This window comes from Pleurodeles waltl, chromosome 2_1 (genome assembly GCF_031143425.1).
Source record: "Pleurodeles waltl isolate 20211129_DDA chromosome 2_1, aPleWal1.hap1.20221129, whole genome shotgun sequence".
Classification (NCBI taxonomy): domain Eukaryota; kingdom Metazoa; phylum Chordata; class Amphibia; order Caudata; family Salamandridae; genus Pleurodeles; species Pleurodeles waltl.
The window spans coordinates 103538251-103558404 of record NC_090438.1 but is presented as its reverse complement, the minus strand read 5'-3'; the positions used below and the strand labels follow the sequence as shown (position 1 = coordinate 103558404).

General features: G+C 46.5%; 1 protein-coding gene across 7 annotated transcripts in view; it reads left to right on the top strand.

The window, feature by feature from the left end:
• The window catches only part of NEXMIF (neurite extension and migration factor), an 801617-nt gene that overhangs the window by 483642 nt on the left and 297821 nt on the right, over positions 1-20154 (top strand). The window contains exon 1 of one of the 7 annotated variants that reach the window (XM_069210933.1): positions 19524-19622. The exons of the other annotated variants lie outside the window; for them this stretch is intronic. Within the exon in view, the coding sequence (XP_069067034.1) occupies positions 19604-19622 (19 nt within the window). The 5' untranslated portion in view covers positions 19524-19603. Of the gene's footprint in view, positions 1-19523; positions 19623-20154 lie in introns of those variants that run through there. 7 annotated transcript variants of the gene reach the window in all.

The window sequence follows — 20154 nt, the reverse complement described above, 5'->3', positions numbered from 1 at the left end:
AATAATAACAGTATTCATTGTTTATATAATGTTTCATATCTCAAAAGTTCTGTAAATATTGAGGCCCTCATTACGAGTTTGGTGATCTTCGGGCAAGACAGCCATGCAAGACCCCTCCACCATCCCGCAAGTGTTGGCGGCTCAGTGTCTGCTGTATTACGAGTCACTAACACCAAGCCGATGAAACACAGCCAGAAATCCAACACCGCCAGTGCCACAGATGGCGAAAGAGCGACTGTCCGTCCACCGGGCCTGCCACGCCGGCACCATTCTGGACGCCATATTATGAGTTACAAATCAGCACAGCAGAACATGCATTGTGGTAATACCATTGGCGGTGGGCACTGCGGCGGGCTAGAAAATCAACACCAATAAAAGGCAACGCCAGATTGGACAGCCGAATACCCCACACCTGAAACATATTCACACACACCTGTTCACCGCATTATAATACACCCCCACCACAAACCCTTGCGAATATCGCCACAAGCCAGAGCTATATGACCCACGAACCACTGCACACAGAGCAATAATTCACACGTTGCACGCACCCGCACAACAATCATCCGTCCGCACTGCACCTCGCACGCATAACACTCACCCCCACAACATGTCATGCCACAAGCACCCACGCTTCACCGACAATGAGTTGCGGGTCATGGTGGGCGAGATCGTCAGAGTAGAGCCACAACTGATGGGAGCACAAGTCCAGCAAACATCAATCGCCAGGAAAACTGAGCTATGGCAGAGGATTGTCGACTGGGTGAACGCAGTCGGCAGCTACCCAAGCACAAAGGACGGCATCAGAAAGAGGTAGAACGACCTCAGGTGCAAAGTCCCCTCCATGGCGTCCAGGCACAACATGGCCCTCAACAAGACTGGCAGTGGACTCCCACCTCCTCTCCTTGACCTGACAACCTGGGAGGAGGTGGTCTTGGACATCATGCATCCTGAGGGCCTGATAGGAATCATTGGAGGGATTGATACTGGTAAGGAACCTACACGCCTGAGCACTAACCACTCCAGTCCTGCATGCCTCCCAAGCACCTACCACTCCCCATCATATTACAAATCACAAGAATGAACCCCCACTATCATCCCACCTTCCTACTCTACACGCCACACCACCCCTCTCCCACAATCCACCCACCCACCCTGCACAATGCACACTCAACCTTCACTATCTCCTCAACTACCACTCCCACTATCCATCACTAGGCATGCCGGATCAGAGTCACACTTACACCTCACAATGGTGCACCTGCATGGACAGTCATCCCACAGCCCACCCAGACTGCTAGCCAACCCTCACTACCAATGCCAATTAAAGCATTGTCAAACCCACAACTACAATTGATATGACAATCATGGCCCAAAGGCCATTCACCATGCAGTGTCTGCATTGCTGCAAATGTCATTGCCATCCCTGGGTAATGATTCCACCCACTGCAAGCAGCACACCATGATACTGCTACAACAACATTTCCACATAATATCTCTCACCCTTTCCATTCACAGCGAACCCGGCTACTGCCATCCAGCAGAGGATGCCAGGGTCAGGTCAAACAGCCCTCCCAGGATATAGGCCCCAGTGGATGTCTGGGGGACTGGCCAGTCCACCTCCAGCAGCCCCAACCTAGACACCCCGAACTCACCCTCCTGTGTTGCTACAACACCACAACAAGCCCCTCCTCCCCACACCTGTTCCTCAGGGACCATTCAGTTAGAGGTGTGCCCCACAGTACAGGGGCCTGAGTCCAGGGTACCTGCCTTAGACAATGAAGGCCTTGGTGCTACTGGGAGTGGGCACACTGTGCCAGGGGCACAGGGGGCCAGGGCTAGTGGGAGGGGATCTGTGGTCCAAAGGAAGGGGCAGCAACAACATCAGACTGGCCAGGAGGCCCTCAACCTGGTCCTGGGTGCATACCACCAAACCCAGGGCACAATGGCCCAGAGCCTCCCTACCCTGCAGGAGACTCAGAGGCTACAGAGGGAGAACCATCAGGAGGTCATGAAGCAGTGGCAGCCCCACAATGCCACCAAAGCAAGGGTGCTGCCGGAACTTGCCAGCATCAGTCCACCTCCCACCAGCAGGCCCCTGCCATAATCCATATCACATCTGAGCCCTCTACGTCAGCCGCAACCAGTGGAACGGGGGCCCTGCCACAGGACACCAGCACGCCTCCCCCTGTAGCTGAGGAGCCCCCACGCAATTAAGGACGTCCAACCAGGCATCCAGCCTCCACTGATGACAAGACCACAGCAAGGAAATGAGCCACTTCAGAACATAGCCCCTGTGTGTCTCAGTGACATCCTGTTGATTGTCCACAGTCATAACACCTTTGTCACATGGTCATCATACTGGACAACGACTCCCCACAGGTGGGTGAAGTACTCATGATCCTACTCGCCATGACCCCACTGATCAGCCCTTGCACTTGTACTATAAAACAAACATCTTTTTTTTTTATAACACATTTATTGTTATTTTTGTATGTAATACAATAAACTGCAATAATATTTTGCTTACATCGCAAGCAACATAATTATAGTGATCACTGGATAACTCCACTTCCTCCTCCTATATTTCTCTTTCCAGTATTCAGCATCTATCCATACCCTCCCACTATTCATCGTGGCTTGGTGCTATCTCAGATCCTCAACTCCTGGCTATGTCCCTTTTTGCAATCATGCTACCTAAATTGATCAGTAGTTTTTGATATCTTGTGTGATCGGTGTAGCCCCATACCCCCAGTATCATCGACTCCGGCGTCATTTCGATGTTAGTCTCTGTTACACATCCCAGGGTCCTCCCCACTTCCTCCTAGAATCTGGCGACCCTGGGGCAGGTCCACAACGTGTGATAAAATGTTCCCTCACTCCCACATCGCCTTAGGCATTTATCATTTTCTACCCTCCCTATCTTAGATTAGAGACCTCATACAATATACCCTATGTAATATTTTAATTTGTATTAGTTTGAGAGATGCTGGAATAGCCACTTTGGCTGGAAAAATCAATGCCTCCATCCAGTCCTCCTCTTCCAGTTCCTTACAGTCTCAGTTCCATCGCTCCCATAAACTATACAGTGAGGGTTGTGTATGTCTCATGATTGTACCGTAAGTCTGTGATATTAGCTTCTTTTGTATCTCCACCTCTAAAAGTCTCAATTCCAATGGGGTGTTTTCCAGTGTTTCTTCTTCTACGGGGATGCTACATTTCAGGGCCCTGTAGGCAGGCGTATTGTAACCATTGTGTGTCTGACATTTGGTATTCTTTTTTGAGGTACAAAACAAACAGCTTTGAGCAGTTTCTGTCTACGTCTTTATCTACCATGAGTACATTATGTACAGCCATCACATGTGTAACAGGAAAACCATTGGCCTACCAATTTATGTGACATTGCCAGAAGGGGGAGCAATCATTTACAAGTTCTGTAATACAGTTAATAGTGCCACATCTAAAGTAATGTGTACACACTAAATCCACATTGAAGTCACAACCCTGGTAGCAGCCCTGCACACGGCAGACATTGCAACTGGTTACATAGCATGGCTCTGACTCATACCTGTATGTCAGTGGAAGTATTGTTGTATCAGCTCTGCTCTGGAATCAGCTGCATCCTTATCATCCTCCTCATCACTCCCCTTGTCCTTTCATCAGCCACTGGCATAGCTGCACCCTCCTCAGCATCCGGTAATGGGATGTGTCGGTAGCCATGGCAGGTTTGGATAACCAGAGTCACCTGTGTGCACAGAGGTAATTGGCATATTGAAAACTGTAGGTAAATCTGGGAGGTGGTGTCGAGTGTGCAGAATACAGAGACACACATATGACACAATACATACCGATGAGCCAGGCACAATCCCTTTGCAGTGGTGCCATCAGGTGTGGGATACTGCTGTTCCGCAGTATGTAGGCATCATGAACCGGGCAGTCGCTTGAGTGATGTAGAGGTCTACAAGACATACCACCTCAACATTGGTTGAGTAGAAGATTTTATGGTTCCTAAACACCTGTTCACTCCTCCTGGGTGGCACCAGGGCAATGTGGGTCCCATCAATAGCCCCGATCACATGTGGCACATGTGCCACAGTGTAGAAGGCTGCTTTCACAGTGGGCAGATCGTCACGCTGGGGGAACCTGATATAGCTGCCAATATGTTTGAGTAGGGCAAATAGGACATTCTTCAAGACTTTACTAAACATGGGCTGAGACATTTGGAAACTGTTGTTTGGAAGGACCCTGAGGCAAGGAAGTGGTGGACTGCCAACTCCTGTACTGTGGGTGTGATGGCATTGGGATGATGAAGACCAGGCTGCAGATCCGGCTCCAACAGCCTCACAACATCCATGATGGTCTAACAGTTGAGCCGATAGCACTGGATGACGTGCCTCTCTTCAAGGATGGCAAGATCGACCAGGGGCCTCACCGTACCTGGCAATACGGCAGTCATGGCATAAAGTACTGTGTGGACGCAGTGGTGCTGTGTACAGGTCAATATTAAACATCCATGACTCACCTCATAAACCCCCTCTGTACACATTGTAATAGTAAAATGGCAGCCGCCTGTCCTGCATGCCCAGGACAGATGAAAGTGAGCGAATTCTGCTGGCATAAGACGTCATGGCGGTAGGCGGTCACAACCGCCGTGTAACTCCTCATTGGTTAACTTGGTTGACTATGGGAGACATGAGCCAATGGCGATCACTGCCGGCAGTGACGGTGATGTCTGTGGCGGCCGTGACTGCCATTTCATGTGCTCATGTTCACTTGACTCCTGGCACTCGTGCTGAGTTTACCTCCACTGCGTGTGCTGCTGTGTTCTGCCACTGGGAGCCAAGATGCCATGTGCTGCAGGAGATAGGGCCCTAGCCTTCCCACAGGAGGAACTTGAGACGCTTGAGGGTGTCCTACCCCTGTATGCCCAGTTGTATGGGGCACCAGGGCAGAAGGTGAGTGCACTATGATTGTACTGTCTGTGAGTGGTACTAATGTGGATGGGGGCCCTGGGACGAGGATGAGTGACTTGTGGAAGGACCTGGCTGAGGGCTGTGAGGACAACTGGAAGGTTGAAATGTGCGTATGTTCAGGGGATGTGTTGTGTCCAATGCATTACTTAAGATGCCACACGACATGACTGTCTCTTTTTCTCCATGTTATCCATGCAGGTGAGCGCCCATCAAAAGAAGGGGATCTGGCGTGCCATCGCCAAGCAAGTGTGGACCCTGTGGGTGCATGCCTGGCGGAGCACCCACTGCAGGAAGCGGTGGGAGGACCTGCGACGCTGGGCGAGGAAGACCAGTGAGGCACAGCTGGGGATGTCCTCCCAATGAGGGAGGGGTGCCCGTCAGACCCTGACCCCCCTTATGTCCTGCATTTTGGCAGTGGCGTACCCTGAGATAGATGGGCGCTTGAGGGAAGCACAGCAGCCACAAGGGGGTGAGTTCACATTCGTACTTAGGTTATGTGGTGAGTGATAGATGCAGCCTGTGCAGTGTGTGAAGGCTGTGGAATGTGTGCTAGATAGCTACTGTATGACTAGGCTTGGGACACATTGATGCTGGATGTGCTACATACATGTGTTCATATGCCGTGCAGGATGTGAGTTGGGGTTGACTTTACTGCTAAGTGGCATCAATGACAGGGCAACTGTGTAGTACATGAACAGGGTCTTAGATGTGGACAGGGTTCCTGCTTCTGGAGTTCACACACATTGTACTCTCAACTATCCGCCACCCTGTCTCTCACTGTCCCACCCTCTGCTCCTCTCTTTGTGTGCAACAGCATCATCTGGCGAAGAAGAAGGGGCACTGGCAAGTGGGGAAGCTGCATCCCACTGAACTTAGGAGGCTGATACCAGCGGAGCCAAGGAGACCAGTGGGACGGAGGGTGAGTGGAGCACCACGGGGGAGACTGGAACATCTACAGCATTGTAAGGAAATGCCTCCTTGGCATGGTTGCCCCCTGACTTTTTGCCTTTGCTGATGCTATGTTTACAATTGAAAGTGTGCTGAGGCCTGCTAACCAGGCCCCAGCACCAGTGTTCTTTCCCTAACCTGTACTTTTGTATCCACAATTGGCAGACCCTGGCATCCAGATAAGTCCCTTGTAACTGGTACTTCTAGTACCAAGGGCCCTGATGCCAAGGAAGGTCTCTAAGGGCTGCAGCATGTCTTATGCCACCCTAGAGACCTCTCACTCAGCACAGACACACTGCTTGCCAGCTTGTGTGTGCTAGTGAGGACAAAACGAGTAAGTCGACATGGCACTCCCCTCAGGGTGCCATGCCAGCCTCTCACTGCCTATGCAGTATAGGTAAGACACCCCTCTAGCAGGCCTTACAGCCCTAAGGCAGGGTGCACTATACCATAGGTGAGGGTACCAGTGCATGAGCATGGTACCCCTACAGTGTCTAAACAAAATCTTAGACATTGTAAGTGCAGGGTAGCCATAAGAGTATATGGTCTGGGAGTTTGTCAAACACGAACTCCACAGCCCCATAATGGCTACACTGAAAACTGGGAAGTTTGGTATCAAACTTCTCAGCACAATAAATGCACACTGATGCCAGTGTACATTTTATTGTAAAATACACCACAGAGGGCACCTTAGAGGTGCCCCCTGAAACTTAACCGACTATCTGTGTAGGCTGACTAGTTTTAGCAGCCTGCCACAAACCGAGACATGTTGCTGGCCCCATGGGGAGAGTGCCTTTGTCACTCTGAGGCCAGTAACAAAGCCTGCACTGGGTGGAGATGCTAACACCTCTCCCAGGCAGGAATTGTCACACCTGGCGGTGAGCCTCAAAGGCTCACCTCCTTTGTGCCAACCCAGCAGGACACTCCAGCTAGTGGAGTTGCCCGCCCCCTCCGGCCAGGCCCCACTTTTGGCGGCAAGGCCGGAGAAAATAATGAGAATAACAAGGAGGAGTCACTGGCCAGTCAGGACAGCCCCTAAGGTGTCCTGAGCTGAGGTGACTCTAACTTTTAGAAATCCTCCATCTTGCAGATGGAGGATTCCCCCAATAGGGTTAGGATTGTGACCCCCTCCCCTTGGGAGGAGGCACAAAGAGGGTGTACCCACCCTCAGGGCTAGTAGCCATTGGCTACTAACCCCCCAGACCTAAACACGCCCTTAAATTTAGTATTTAAGGGCTGCCCTGAACCCTAGAAAATTAGATTCCTGCAACTACAAGAAGAAGGACTGCCTAGCTGAAAACCCCTGCAGAGGAAGACCAGAAGACGACAACTGCCTTGGCTCCAGAAACTCACCGGCCTGTCTCCTGCCTTCCAAAGATCCTGCTCCAGCGACGCCTTCCAAAGGGACCAGCGACCTCGACATCCTCTGAGGACTGCCCCTGCTTCGAAAAGACAAGAAACTCCCGAGGACAGCGGACCTGCTCCAAGACAAGCTGCAACTGTGTTTCCAGCAGCTTTAAAGAACCCTGCAAGCTCCCCGCAAGAAGCGTGAGACTTGCAACACTGCACCCGGCGACCCCGACTCGGCTGGTGGCGATCCAACACCTCAGGAGGGACCCCAGGACTACTCTGATACTGTGAGTACCAAAACCTGTCCCCCCTGAGCCCCCACAGCGCCGCCTGCAGAGGGAATCCCGAGGCTTCCCCTGACCGCGACTCTTTGAACCTAAAGTCCCGACGCCTGGGAGAGACCCTGCACCCGCAGCCCCCAGGACCTGAAGGACCGGACTTTCACTGGAGAAGTGACCCCCAGGAGTCCCTCGCCCTTGCCCAAGTGGAGGTTTCCCCGAGGAATCCCCCCCTTGCCTGCCTGCAGCGCTGAAGAGATCCCGAGATCTCTCATAGACTAACATTGCGAACCCGACGCCTGTTCCTACACTACACCCGGCCGCCCCCGCGCTGCTGAGGGTGACATTTCTGTGTGGACTTGTGTCCCCCCCGGTGCCCTACAAAACCCCCCTGGTCTGCCCTCCGAAAACGCGGGTACTTACCTGCAAGCAGACCGGAACCGGGGCACCCCCTTCTCTCCATTCTAGCCTATGTGTTTTGGGCACCACTTTGAACTCTGCACCTGACCGGCCCGGAGCTGCTGGTGTGGTGACTTTGGGGTTGCTCTGAACCCCCAACGGTGGGCTACCTTGGACCAAGAACTAAGCCCTGTAAGTGTCTTACTTACCTGGTTAACCTAACAAATACTTACCTCCCCTAGGAACTGTGAAAATTGCACTAAGTGTCCACTTTTAAAACAGCTATTTGCGAATAACTTGAAAAGTATACATGCAATTTTGATGATTTGAAGTTCCTAAAGTACTTACCTGCAATACCTCTCGAATGAGATATTACATGTAGAATTTGAACCTGTGGTTCTTAAAATAAACTAAGAAAAGATATTTTTCTATATAAAAACCTATTGGCTGGATTTGTCTCTGAGTGTGTGTACCTCATTTATTGTCTATGTGTATGTACAACAAATGCTTAACACTACTCCTTGGATAAGCCTACTGCTCGACCACACTACCACAAAATAGAGCATTAGTATTATCTATTTTTACCACTACTTTACCTCTAAGGGGAACCCTTGGACTCTGTGCATGCTATTCCTTACTTTGAAATAGCACATACAGAGCCAACTTCCTACAAGCATCATCTGATTATTCCTCCTATGGTGACTCCCTGATAGTGGTGGAACCTTCAGGCCCTATGCCTGCACCATCCTTGTCCACCACCCACCTTACCAGCACTGCCCTCCCTGTAGCTCCCCACCCAGTTGCCCGTGCCCGTTCACCCAGGAGGGTGGGCATCTCCTGCGCCGCAGGCAACTCCGCCACTGTCAGCCCTGCTGCCCTTAATGAGGAGGCTATTGACCTCCTGAGGTCCATCTCTGTTGGGCAGACAACCATCGTGAAAGCCATCCAGGGTCTGGCTCCCAGATGGAACAGTCAAATGCGTTCCTGGAAGGCATTCACGGTGCCCTGTCTGCCCTGCAGAGATAGTTTCTGGCTCTGGCCTCCTCATTGACGACAGCTAGTGTTCTTCTTCTTTCCCCCTCAAACTACCTACTCCCACATCCCACTCCCATTTCCCCTCCAAAGCACACTTTCATACCAGCATGCATCCCCACCAACAGACCCAGAGTGCAAGGACATTCACATGCACCTCAAATGCCACCACTGCCATGCAGACACCCACCATTCAGACGTAAACACACCAACATCCACTACCTACCCTGACTCCCCCACCTGCTCCCCCTTCACAGTCACATCGCCATTCACACATGCAGACACCACATCAGTCGCAGTTCAAGACACATGTCCTGTCACTGCCATCATAACAGCCGACCACCATGCATGCACCCTATACACCACATCTAGGAATTTATTTAAAAGTGAGGCGATGCAGGACAGCTGCCAAAAGTTGGCATATATTAAATCCACCCTGTTAAGAGTACATGGATGTCCCTGGTGAATGTGTCATCTGTCACTTTTTGGCAGATGTTCTGGTCCACCAAACTCTAAATAAGGCCCTTAAAAGAAAATGTTTTTTATTTTATTTTTTATTAGTGTTCAGTATTTTTTCTGCAACATTTTTCTTATGTTATATCTAGATAGGCAAAATTGTGATGCATGATTATAATATATGTGCATAGATTGTGTAAATGTTATAACTCTAAACTACACTTTCCTTACTCACATCAGCCAGTTTATATAGGCAGTGATGTGTTAACATTAAAATACATTTTTAAAAATTTGATCCATAAATGGCACTTTCTTGTGTTAGTTGTGCCCCTTTCCTTGTCTGCAAAAAGAAGTGGAAGCTGAACTTAGTTCTCACCCAGTGGAGAAGTTCCTCTGTTTCCTTGACCTCTTTCTGTTGATGTACTGAAGGATATGTGCTTCAAAGTCTAAAAAGTCTAGGTACTTATCACTCCATGTTCTCATTCATCCCCTGCAACAGAATGCACCAGGGCAGCACGAGCACTTTAAGCAAATAAATGGCGGTTTGAAATTCTCCAGAAGCGTTGACCTCCTTGTTGATATGGTTTTGAGGAGATGCATAAAATACACACACACGTATGTATGTATGTGTGTGTGTGTGTGTGTGTGTGCATATATAATGTCTACACTTATATACTTCTATTTATATGTTCTTATATATTTATATTAAATCCCATTATTTTCCCAATCTTATATCGCCACACTTTTGTGCTGTGTACTATATTCACTCTTCACAATTTATTTTGATTTCTTATGTACTTTGTCAATATCGTAATACAACTTTGAAACAAATCTGTTGTTGATTTTTTTTTGCGAACTAATTCAGAACTACAATTTTTAAGGACCACTTTAACTTACAAATACATTTCATTAGATTAAAACACCAATTTTATTAAAAAGAATACAAATATTAATAATAGAATTATTATCTGTATAAAGGACTCTTGCTTGTTAAATATACAACTGCCCAATTTCACCTCTGGAAGAGAGTATTTTCTTATACAGTTCTGTACAACTTTGCTTGGTCTCTTACTGTGGACCTTTGAGGTAGCTCCTAAACTCACTTGTTTTAAGTTTCTTCTGCCAGACTGTCAGATTCCGCCTCCATGCCTAACCCTCCCCACCCTTTAGCCCTATTGCTATTGGGATTTACAAGTCCCTCGATTGAGCCATTCATGCAACGTGCCAGGATGTCAGTGTCCAAGAGATCCCTCGGCGGTTATACCTCGATGTTTTAACTTTTCCTTGGTGAGTACTAGAGCTGCCTGAACACCATAGATTCAGGCTCCATGAAAATCGGTGTAATCAAAAATTAGGCGTATTGACCATGCTAGCGGGCCCTTGCTACAACATTTATTTGTAGATTTAAAAGCAGAGGTGCCCTATGTATTAAAAACGAGTCTGCAAACACGGCTAATGCTTTAGAATTTGAAACTGGTGTCAGTCCTATGAAGTGTCCTAATTGTTTGCTGACCTGAACTCTGCGAAAAATGCATAGATACCTGCCATGCAGTCCCAGTAGCGCATTGCCATCTTGGTGGCATGCTTGGGTTCTATTGAAATATTAATTTTGCCCACAAATTACGAAAGTCTGTAGCATAAACAAATAACAAAAAAACTGAAATGGGGAAGGAAACAGTCTGGTGAAGGTCCAAAAATGTTTCTGGAAACTTTGGTGAATCCCACATGTAGTGAGCAATGTAGCCGTAAAGTATTGTTAATGTCTACCATATACCAAGCTGTGGCTTGCGCCTGTCAAGCTATGCATGGAGCGCTGGTCAGGCTATGCCTGGCACACTGAAATAGGAGGCTGATAACTACATTTTTTGTGATGCTATACTTCCTCAGCATCTTGAGATCTACACTGTCACTGGTAGGCGGAGTATAGCATGGTGTGACGCAAAAAGCTCAGTCTCTGTACTCTCATACGCTTTTATTCAGCTTCATATGCACTAAGACTTTGCATAAAACATTATAAGCTCTAGTGAGGAGTTTATTAACTGGAAAATTTAGTTATTTCTAAGCTTCTGTATTGGCGAGATAGTTCAGAACATTGAGTATATTTGCACTCATACAGCTTTCCAACAAAATCCTACATTCATGCAAAGACCCATTATTTTTTTTAAAGCATTAGACAGCAGATTCTTAAAAAAGGGAACATAGAACATTCAGAAAATGGAAATACTAGGGAAAAGTATTCAGATAATTTCATGCGTTATTACTGTAAAGCTGTCCAGTGCTTTGAACAAGCTATGGATTTTTCCTATAACTAGGCAAATGCTTCTTGAATCCTGTAGCCCCTTCCTTGGAGCAGCGCAACTACAATTATTGAAGAACTATATTTCTGATGGATACAACTACCTGTGGATTCCTCACCTTATGAATTCTCCCAATGTGCCAGCATTCAACTGAAATTTTCTTGCTAGCTCCCCTCGTCGATGAGGACATCACAATTGCATGGCTCCGCACGCGACCCCGTCTGACATCATCGTGGCAATAAGAAGTCCTCGCCAGCGTGCTGACGTCAGTTCCCTTTTTTCTGCGCCTTTGACGCTAATGGTTTATTCCTACCTCTTGGCATTTACTAGTTTGAGGAATTGTTGTAGAGCGTTACAATGTCTCCACCGAAAAAATAGGAATTTAATCCTTGTAGTGAATGCCGGGGTTGCATGTCGGTGACGGATCCTCATGAAAATTGCTTGTGGTGCCTGAGCTCAGACCACGACCTGGAGGAGTGCATGTCTTGCCAGCGGATGAACCCGAAGGCCTAGAAAGAAAGAGAGGCTAAGCTTTTCTTGGCAAAAGCTAAGAAGGAGCAGAGAAGTCACCGAAGATCAAAGGCGAGGGAAACATCATTGCATAGATCCTCAAAGTCGCATAAGAAGCAGCACCAACACGAATCTCGACGTTTTTCTTCCAGAAATCGGTCTCGGTCTCAGTCCCCTCCGAGACTGCGCCGTACGGCATGGGAAATCAGCCCTACAGTGTCTCCTCAGAGTCAACGGGCTTCTCCGGCACCGACTTTGATTGTAATCTCCGAGACCCTGGAAAACTCTATGGCTCAGTTTTCTCCTGGGTCTACTCGTGATCAGAAGTTTGGTGTGCAAGTATCGGAGTCGGTTCAGACACCTCAGGAGGAGGAAATGTTTCCTGCCTTCCCGGCTCCGGGAGCGGATCCTTCAGCATTCCTCAATGTTTAGCATATTTAACAGAGCTATGGCCCCTTCTGGTGCGCCTGCCGGTCCCACGAGTCCGTTGGCATTCACGCTGGGGTTGCCGGCGCTGTACAAGCAGGCTCCGTTTGTACCCTTTTTTCCTGGTGAAGGGGGCTGGCTCGGCGCCGATGACTTCACCTCCTCTACCCCGGATTATGGCGCAGTTGGAGTCAATACTGGTGCCGGTTGGATCTCGATCGACCCACAGTGTCTTACCTGCCTCTCCGCCAGAGCGTCCTTCTACTTTGAAACCATTGTTGTTGATGTCGGCTAATCCTCTGCGGATGCTGCGTTTGGAGTCCAGGATGAGGTCGAGAAGGAGGGCCTTGAGACTCTTGGAGTATCAACAACAGCTGTTGGAGGAAGGGTAAATTCCTGAGCCTTTAGGTGAATTTCAGGGCTAGACTCTGTTAGTGGTCTAGATACATCCCCTGACTGGTATTTCTCATCCCCTGGAGGAGAAATTACAGCGGAGGCAGCTTCTTACCACATTGTCGAATGCTGGTGCATTGGGAGAATTCATAAAGTGAGTAATCCACCAGTATTTTTATCCATCAGAAGAACAAGTTACTGACTTTTGGTAGCACTTTTTCTGGTGGATACAGTAGCTACCTGTGGGTTCCTCCCCATTGGTTGGCTTTCTTGTCATTTTTATTTGCTTCGTTTATATTCAGTGATTTTTGTAGAAGTTTTTTTTTTCTTTTCTTACATAGTCACCCCAGATTTTTCACCTTTACCTGGATCTACATTTTTGTTTTATTTGGGCTCAATGCACTGTGACACTGTTTTCAGTGCCACAGTGCATGGGCTCTGGCCCTAATATGGTATTGTTAAATTTAGCTTTGCCTAATCGGTCTGCTTCGCTGTCCTGCAAGGCCATTGTAAATGATGCAGAACATGTGCCTCTGGTGGGCTGGAATATGTATTTACATTGCCCACTTGCATCACAAAAACATATGTCTGCTGGGGGCACTGCACGTTAAATGTACTGCAGTGACCCATGGTAGGTAAAAGTGTCTTTGACAGGTAGGAAAATACTGTTGTTGCTAATATATAGAAAGAGGGCACACTGCATATTGAGGTTATGAAGCTCTTGCAGTGAAATAAAACCCCAAAACTTTTTCACTGGGCTTCTCTAGACTTTTGCCTAAAAAGGCCGAGATGTTTATCTGCCTGGGGAAAGATGGTAGAAAAATGCTTAAAATGTATTTCTTGCTTAATTGGCAAAATCTGGGAAAGTTGCTAGAAAAATGCTTACAATTTATTTCTTAATTTGCAAAATCTGATTTAATGATCAAATCAAATTTAGATAACTTAAATGGAGTGTAACTTTATAAAACTTTACTGTTAGTGCCCTGAGCTAAAATTGGCCTAAATTCAGTACACCCCCCCCCAGCCCTTCCAGAACTGGAAATTATTTCCTTTGATGGGAAAGTTAAAAACTCTGGTTCAGAGTCAACGGTCTGTCTCTGAGCCTAGGAAGAGCACGAACAGTTGTCACAACAAAGAACAGCTTTAGTACTACCTCTTTTGACTTGATGATATCAAGGAGTGCTTCTCCTATTCAGTCTAAGGCCCTCCCACACAGCCAGATGCCAACCACAGTGGGGAAGAGAATCAATGTGGGTCTGTTATGTTGGAAAAGAGTTCATCTAAATAGAGGAGTGGTCGAGGAGCTGAAGGCAGGCCTGTCTAATGGCTGAAGAGTTCTGCTCTATTGAAATAGGGGCACTTGGGTTCTGCAAAAAGAGGTGGGGCATTGCGAGAAAATATGAGGATTGGGTAGCTAGTGCACAGGGTAAATATGACAACTCTACCATCACCACCTTCTCAGAACATTCCTGGACCTCAGAAGACTACATTTAAAGAAGAAAGCCATGCTAGAAGTATAGGACAGCTGACTCTACTGTATTAAAAGGACACAGACTTGTAAATCCTGCTGTTAGAAAGAACACTGTTTTTTTTTTTTTTTTATAGAAAAAAATATTTTATTGTATAAAACTCAAGCTCATCGTACAGGAACTGTAGTGATGGCGATAATTGCACATCATACTTAATGCAAAAGAGCTTATACTTAGACACCGGGACAACACTCAGTGAGAATGGGGCATGACCATAAGAAAGAAGATTCCTGACCTCTGTTGACCCACAGGGACTGGACCTGCTCTTCAGTGGTCTGATGGCTGAGTCTCTGATTGCATACTTCAAGGACACAAAAAGCAGAAGGACACCTGAATCCAAAAATGTTCAGCTGACCACAAAGACCAGATCCTACAGGAGCCCAAGCTAGTGAGGGATCTAGTACCTCAAAACCTGCCTTAAGGAGTGTGGGGCTGCATGGCTGGCTAGAAAGAACTGTCCCAGCCATTGGAAAGAAGTGGGGCTGAGATGTTTTCCAGCTCAGTGGGATCTGACTAAGGTGCTGAGTCTTGCCCAGGAATTTTACACCGTAGGCAGAAAAGAAAACCAGGCTCTTCCCACTTGGAGCTTTTAGCTGCACTAGAACTAGTTCACCTTGACCTCGTGGAGGTATTTGCTTCATGGATCTCAGCTCTACAGCTTTCAGCCTTGCCCCACTAAAGGATTGTGTCTACCACAATGACTGGCAAATCTATCTGACCAGGGCTGGCTTTAGGACTGGTGGCGCCCTGTGCGACAGATTAATGTGGCGCCCCCCACCCCATGACCACCTCCTCGGTTTCACTCACTACCACCCGGCAAAGGTGCCCCTCATCTCTCCCCTTTCACATACATTCATGTGTTTTAAAACACTTTTAAAGGCTGGCTTTACTAATCCACTCAGCTGGCCACTTAAAATATAGGGGCATATTCTAGAGCCCCTAGCGCCATTCTAACGCTACATTAGCATCATTTTTTTTCAAGCTAATTTGGCGTTAGAAGACCAAAAACGCTGCACCATATTTACAAAGAGGTGCAATGCATGCATTGTGCCACTTTGTATCCATTTGAGCTACATTATGTCTGCGCCAGGCATAATGTATGCAAATGGGGCATACCCCCTGTTAGGGAGGGGGGAGCAAAAAAATGTCACAAAGAAATCTAAGAGATTTCTTTGCATCATTTTTTTCCAGCACTTTTAACATCTGCTCAGACTAGGCATTAAAAGGAGGCTTCCGTTGTTACAATGAGCCTCTGGATGCTTTGCAGGATTGGCGTCAACATTTTTTATGCTAATCCTGCAATGCGCCGGACTAGCATAAAAATTCTGACGCTAGTCCCCTAACTACCACCATTGTGTGCCATATTTTATATATGACACACACATGGTGGTGTTGGGGGACGGGGTTGCTAAGGGGCCCAAGAAAAGTGGTGCAGCACTGTGTGCAGCGCCACTTTTTTCAAATATGCCCCATAGGGCAGTGCTTAGTTTGTAAATAAAAAGGTGCTGGTGCCCAAAGCCCTCCTCTTAAACATGCGGCTGCTGCAATTAAATGTGTGAACATGGAATACTGAGGCAGCGTAATCCTGAAGCCATCTCAGGCCTCTTCAATCCATTTACAGACAGTCCCTGCCCCTTCAGCTCACTCTTGCGAATTTCTACTTTTTCCCCACTGTGACGCTTTTTAGTTTTTCTCTTCCTCCGTCTTTCCCATATGTGTCTTTTTCTCGCAGTAAATGTGTGAGGCAGAAAAATAAGCGCCGGCCCTCAAAAATAAGTGCTGGTGCTCTGCACCAGAAACATTAAGCACAAATTAAGCACTGCCATAGGGGCATATTTAAGAGCCACTAGTGCCATTCTAACGCCACATTAGTGTCATTTTTTTACACTAATGTGGCGTTAGAAGGCCAAAAACGCAGCGCCATTTTACAAAGACGCACAATGCATGCATTACGCCACTTTGTAACCCTTTGCGCTACATTATGCCTGCGTCAGGCATAATGCATGCAACGGGGCCCAAAACAATTATGCAAAGAAATCTGTCAGATTTCTTTGCGTCATTGTTTTCGGCACTTTTAACACCTGCTCAGAGCAGGCATTAAACGGAGGCTTCAATTGGTTACAATGGGCCTCTGGATGCTTTGCAAGATAAGCGTAAAAAATGTTGACGCTAATCCTGCAAAGTGCCGGACTAGCGTAAAAAATCCTGATGCTAGTCCCCTAACTACCGCCATGGTGCACTGTATTTTAAATATGATGCTCACATGGTGGTGTTAGAGGGGCGCTAAGGGGTGCACTGTGTGCAGCGCAACTTTTCTTAAATATGCCCATAGCTCTGTTTTTTGCAGTAGGCCTATTAAACCCTATATGCTACTTTATGTTGAGTCAAAGCTGCCACTAGGCTAAACTCCCATCTCTCTCTCTAGCAGGAACATTAATCACAAGAGGTATCCTGACATTTTAATTGTTTCTTGAAGGCTAAACGCACAAGGAACTTTTCAGCAGGTGCTTTTAAATCGCAAGTTTCGGACGTTATTGCTAAACACAGCCCCCCCCGGAGGTCAGTGCCCGGTTTAGTCGCACGGCTCGCACCGCCCAAAAGCCGGCCCTGTATCTGACCCATAAAGTGTCCTCAGCGACTACAAGATCTGACCCTCTTGATGCTTATGGCACCAAAACCAACTGTTACAACTGTAGCTCAACAAAATGTCCTTCTTCAGGAGACCCTTGCAAGGCACAGCCTTGGATATTGCACACCTTGACTGGCTCAGCCTGATTAGTAGATCTATAGAGCTTTGTACACCTCCATTGAGGTTGGCCTGTATTTGTGCCTAAGTCCTAGTCGATCCTAAGTCATGACTTTTGATTGGCTCTTTACGTTTTGTTAGCACTTTATGACTTCAAAATGTTGAAAATTCAATCATCTGATTTTTTTTTTTTGTTGATTTTTTTTTTTTAATTTATTTAAATGATCTGTCTGTTTACCCATTACATTTTTCTCTCTTCTACAATGGTTTGTGAATTTTATTGTGTTTTCTGACGTTTAAAATTGCTATTACTATTTTAACTTAACTTTATGTGGGGAGTTGCAAGCTGTTTGTGCCACAGGTACCTGAGATTGAGCAGATTATCTACGAACTTTGTTCGAACCTAAATGAGGTGAATTAATGAAATTGCCCCCATGCCCAATTTTATAACTCCTTCCAGAAAGCCTGCCTTCCTTTTTTAGTGTTTGCCACCGCCCCCCCACACACAACCGTAGTTTCTTTAGATATTCTAAAAAGAGCACTGCAGCTGGCTAAACTGTCATGCACCTACCTCCTATCACCAAAATATATTTTAAAAAAAAAACAATAATCATCTACTGATTCCAGACGTGTGCACTCATTGTAACACCTGCTGCCAAGGTCCAAAACAAGAAGATCTATAGAAATAATTAACCAACGGTGCACCACCAACAAAAGTAGAATTGAAATATCCAATTAATATCAGTCCATTTTGATCTTTTTATTCAAAAAGGACACATGTTCCTAACAGCAAGAGCCATATTCATAACAGCAACAACTAACTTGTTTCCTCCATACAACAGGACTTCTTCAGGGCTGTAATATAATAAATGTAAAACTCATACAGAACATACATCAATACATATCCTAAAACACACATATATTTTTATATATATATATATATATATATATATATATATATGAACATATACAAAATATACCCAAATACTATTGAAAAAACAATATACATGAAAAATAATGAGACAAAAGTAATTAAAGCATCCAGACAATAAATACAAAGGACACACAGAACAATCCTTAAGTGTGTTACGTTTACCTTGCATCATTTTAAACATAAAAAATATATGTAATCATATATAGAATAACCATGGACATTAAATGAATTCTCTCCAACTTTATAACATAAACATAATATATAGGTAAAATCAACCAATTGATATAATGGACAAACAATAAGTAATGCAAGAAACAATAAGAAAGTATAGAATTACAAAGCGATTTCATAGATCATACACATACCATCATATGTATCAGTGTGTAAAATAGAACATACCATAGAGTTCAGTACCAATAAGTGAATCGTGTCCACAAAAATATTCCTTTTCGCAAAACAGAGGGTTGAAAACGCTCAATATTAAGACCTAATTAAAAATAAAAGAACTCATATTATATATCGCGAGATCATCGGATGTCAAATATTAACTTTCTATAACAATAGAAGTGAGAAGGACGAAAGTAATCTTTATGGAAAACTAGAAGTGCAGGTACTCTGTACCAGAGTACCTGCTTGTTTTTGTGAGGAGTGTCGGTACTCTCCCTCTCAAAATAAGTGTCGGTACTCAGTACCAGACAATACCGACCCATTTAAAGCACTGACTGAGTCATAGTCTTGCCGACTTGCAAATGCATAACAACACACCTGAACTGCCACGAGAAGGCAGGGCCGCTTAGCAAGGTGTGTTACTTTGTGGTAGGTGAATGTTTTACCCCTGGACCCCCAGCGCCCTGTACTAATGTAAATATAATAATAATTGTGCTGTTCTGAACGCACACACAAATACACAGATGCCTGGGCGGGTTAACACACACAAATAACAAGAATGCCTGAGGCTATAGCCTGCACGGAAATGCCCATAAATGTTACTCTACACAAGTGTCCGTGTATTTCATTCCCGCTTTAAACTAAGGACAGATGGCACATGGAAAATAGAACACGTTGATGAATATCCTCCCACTTTACAAACCTCTACCGGCTTCCTAGAAATGCATACGTCACAATTTCCCACACATCTGATACCAGGCAATCCACAGTTAGGTCACTCAGAGTCGGGAGCCCACAGCCGCGTGTGTATGCGAACAGTGTTTAATTTGAGGCGGTGGTTTCCGGTGCGGGGCACCGGCACTTATTATTGAGGCCCGGCACTTAGTCTTCTGCTTCCGGCCCTCATGCAGTGGAGTCATATAGGAACGACGGAGGAAGAGCACTATGGAAAAGCGTCACAAAGGTAGAAAACAGAAAGCTGTAAGAGTGAGCGGAAGGGGCAGTGAGTGGCTGTATATGGATTAAAGAGGCCCGGGTGGCTTCAGGATTAGGCTGCCTCGGTATTCTGTGCCGCACATTTAATTGCAGCCGCCGCGTGTTTCAGAGGAGAGCTTTGGGTACAGGCACGTGCTTATCTACAAATTAAGCACTAAATCGACGTAAAGTGTACAGCAAAACACACATGATAGGTCCCTAGGTCGGTGAGGTGGTGCCTGTCTTCAGTTAACATCTCCCCGCGCAGCGCTAACCCCCAGGACTCTGGTGTTGGGATTAGTAATCAGAACTAGTATTGTTACATTCATAAAACGTGCCAGAGAGCCGTACTTGGGCCTGGAGGCGCAGGTGCTGCTGGGAGCCCCTGCTCATTGTCTGCCTGACATCAAAAGCCCTGAGGCTGCCCTGTGGTGGGTGTCTACCCAGGCAAGGATTTAGCGCTAATTCCGGCCGAGCCAATCAAATGGCAGCTGATGCGCTTGTGTCTATGACCGTCCACA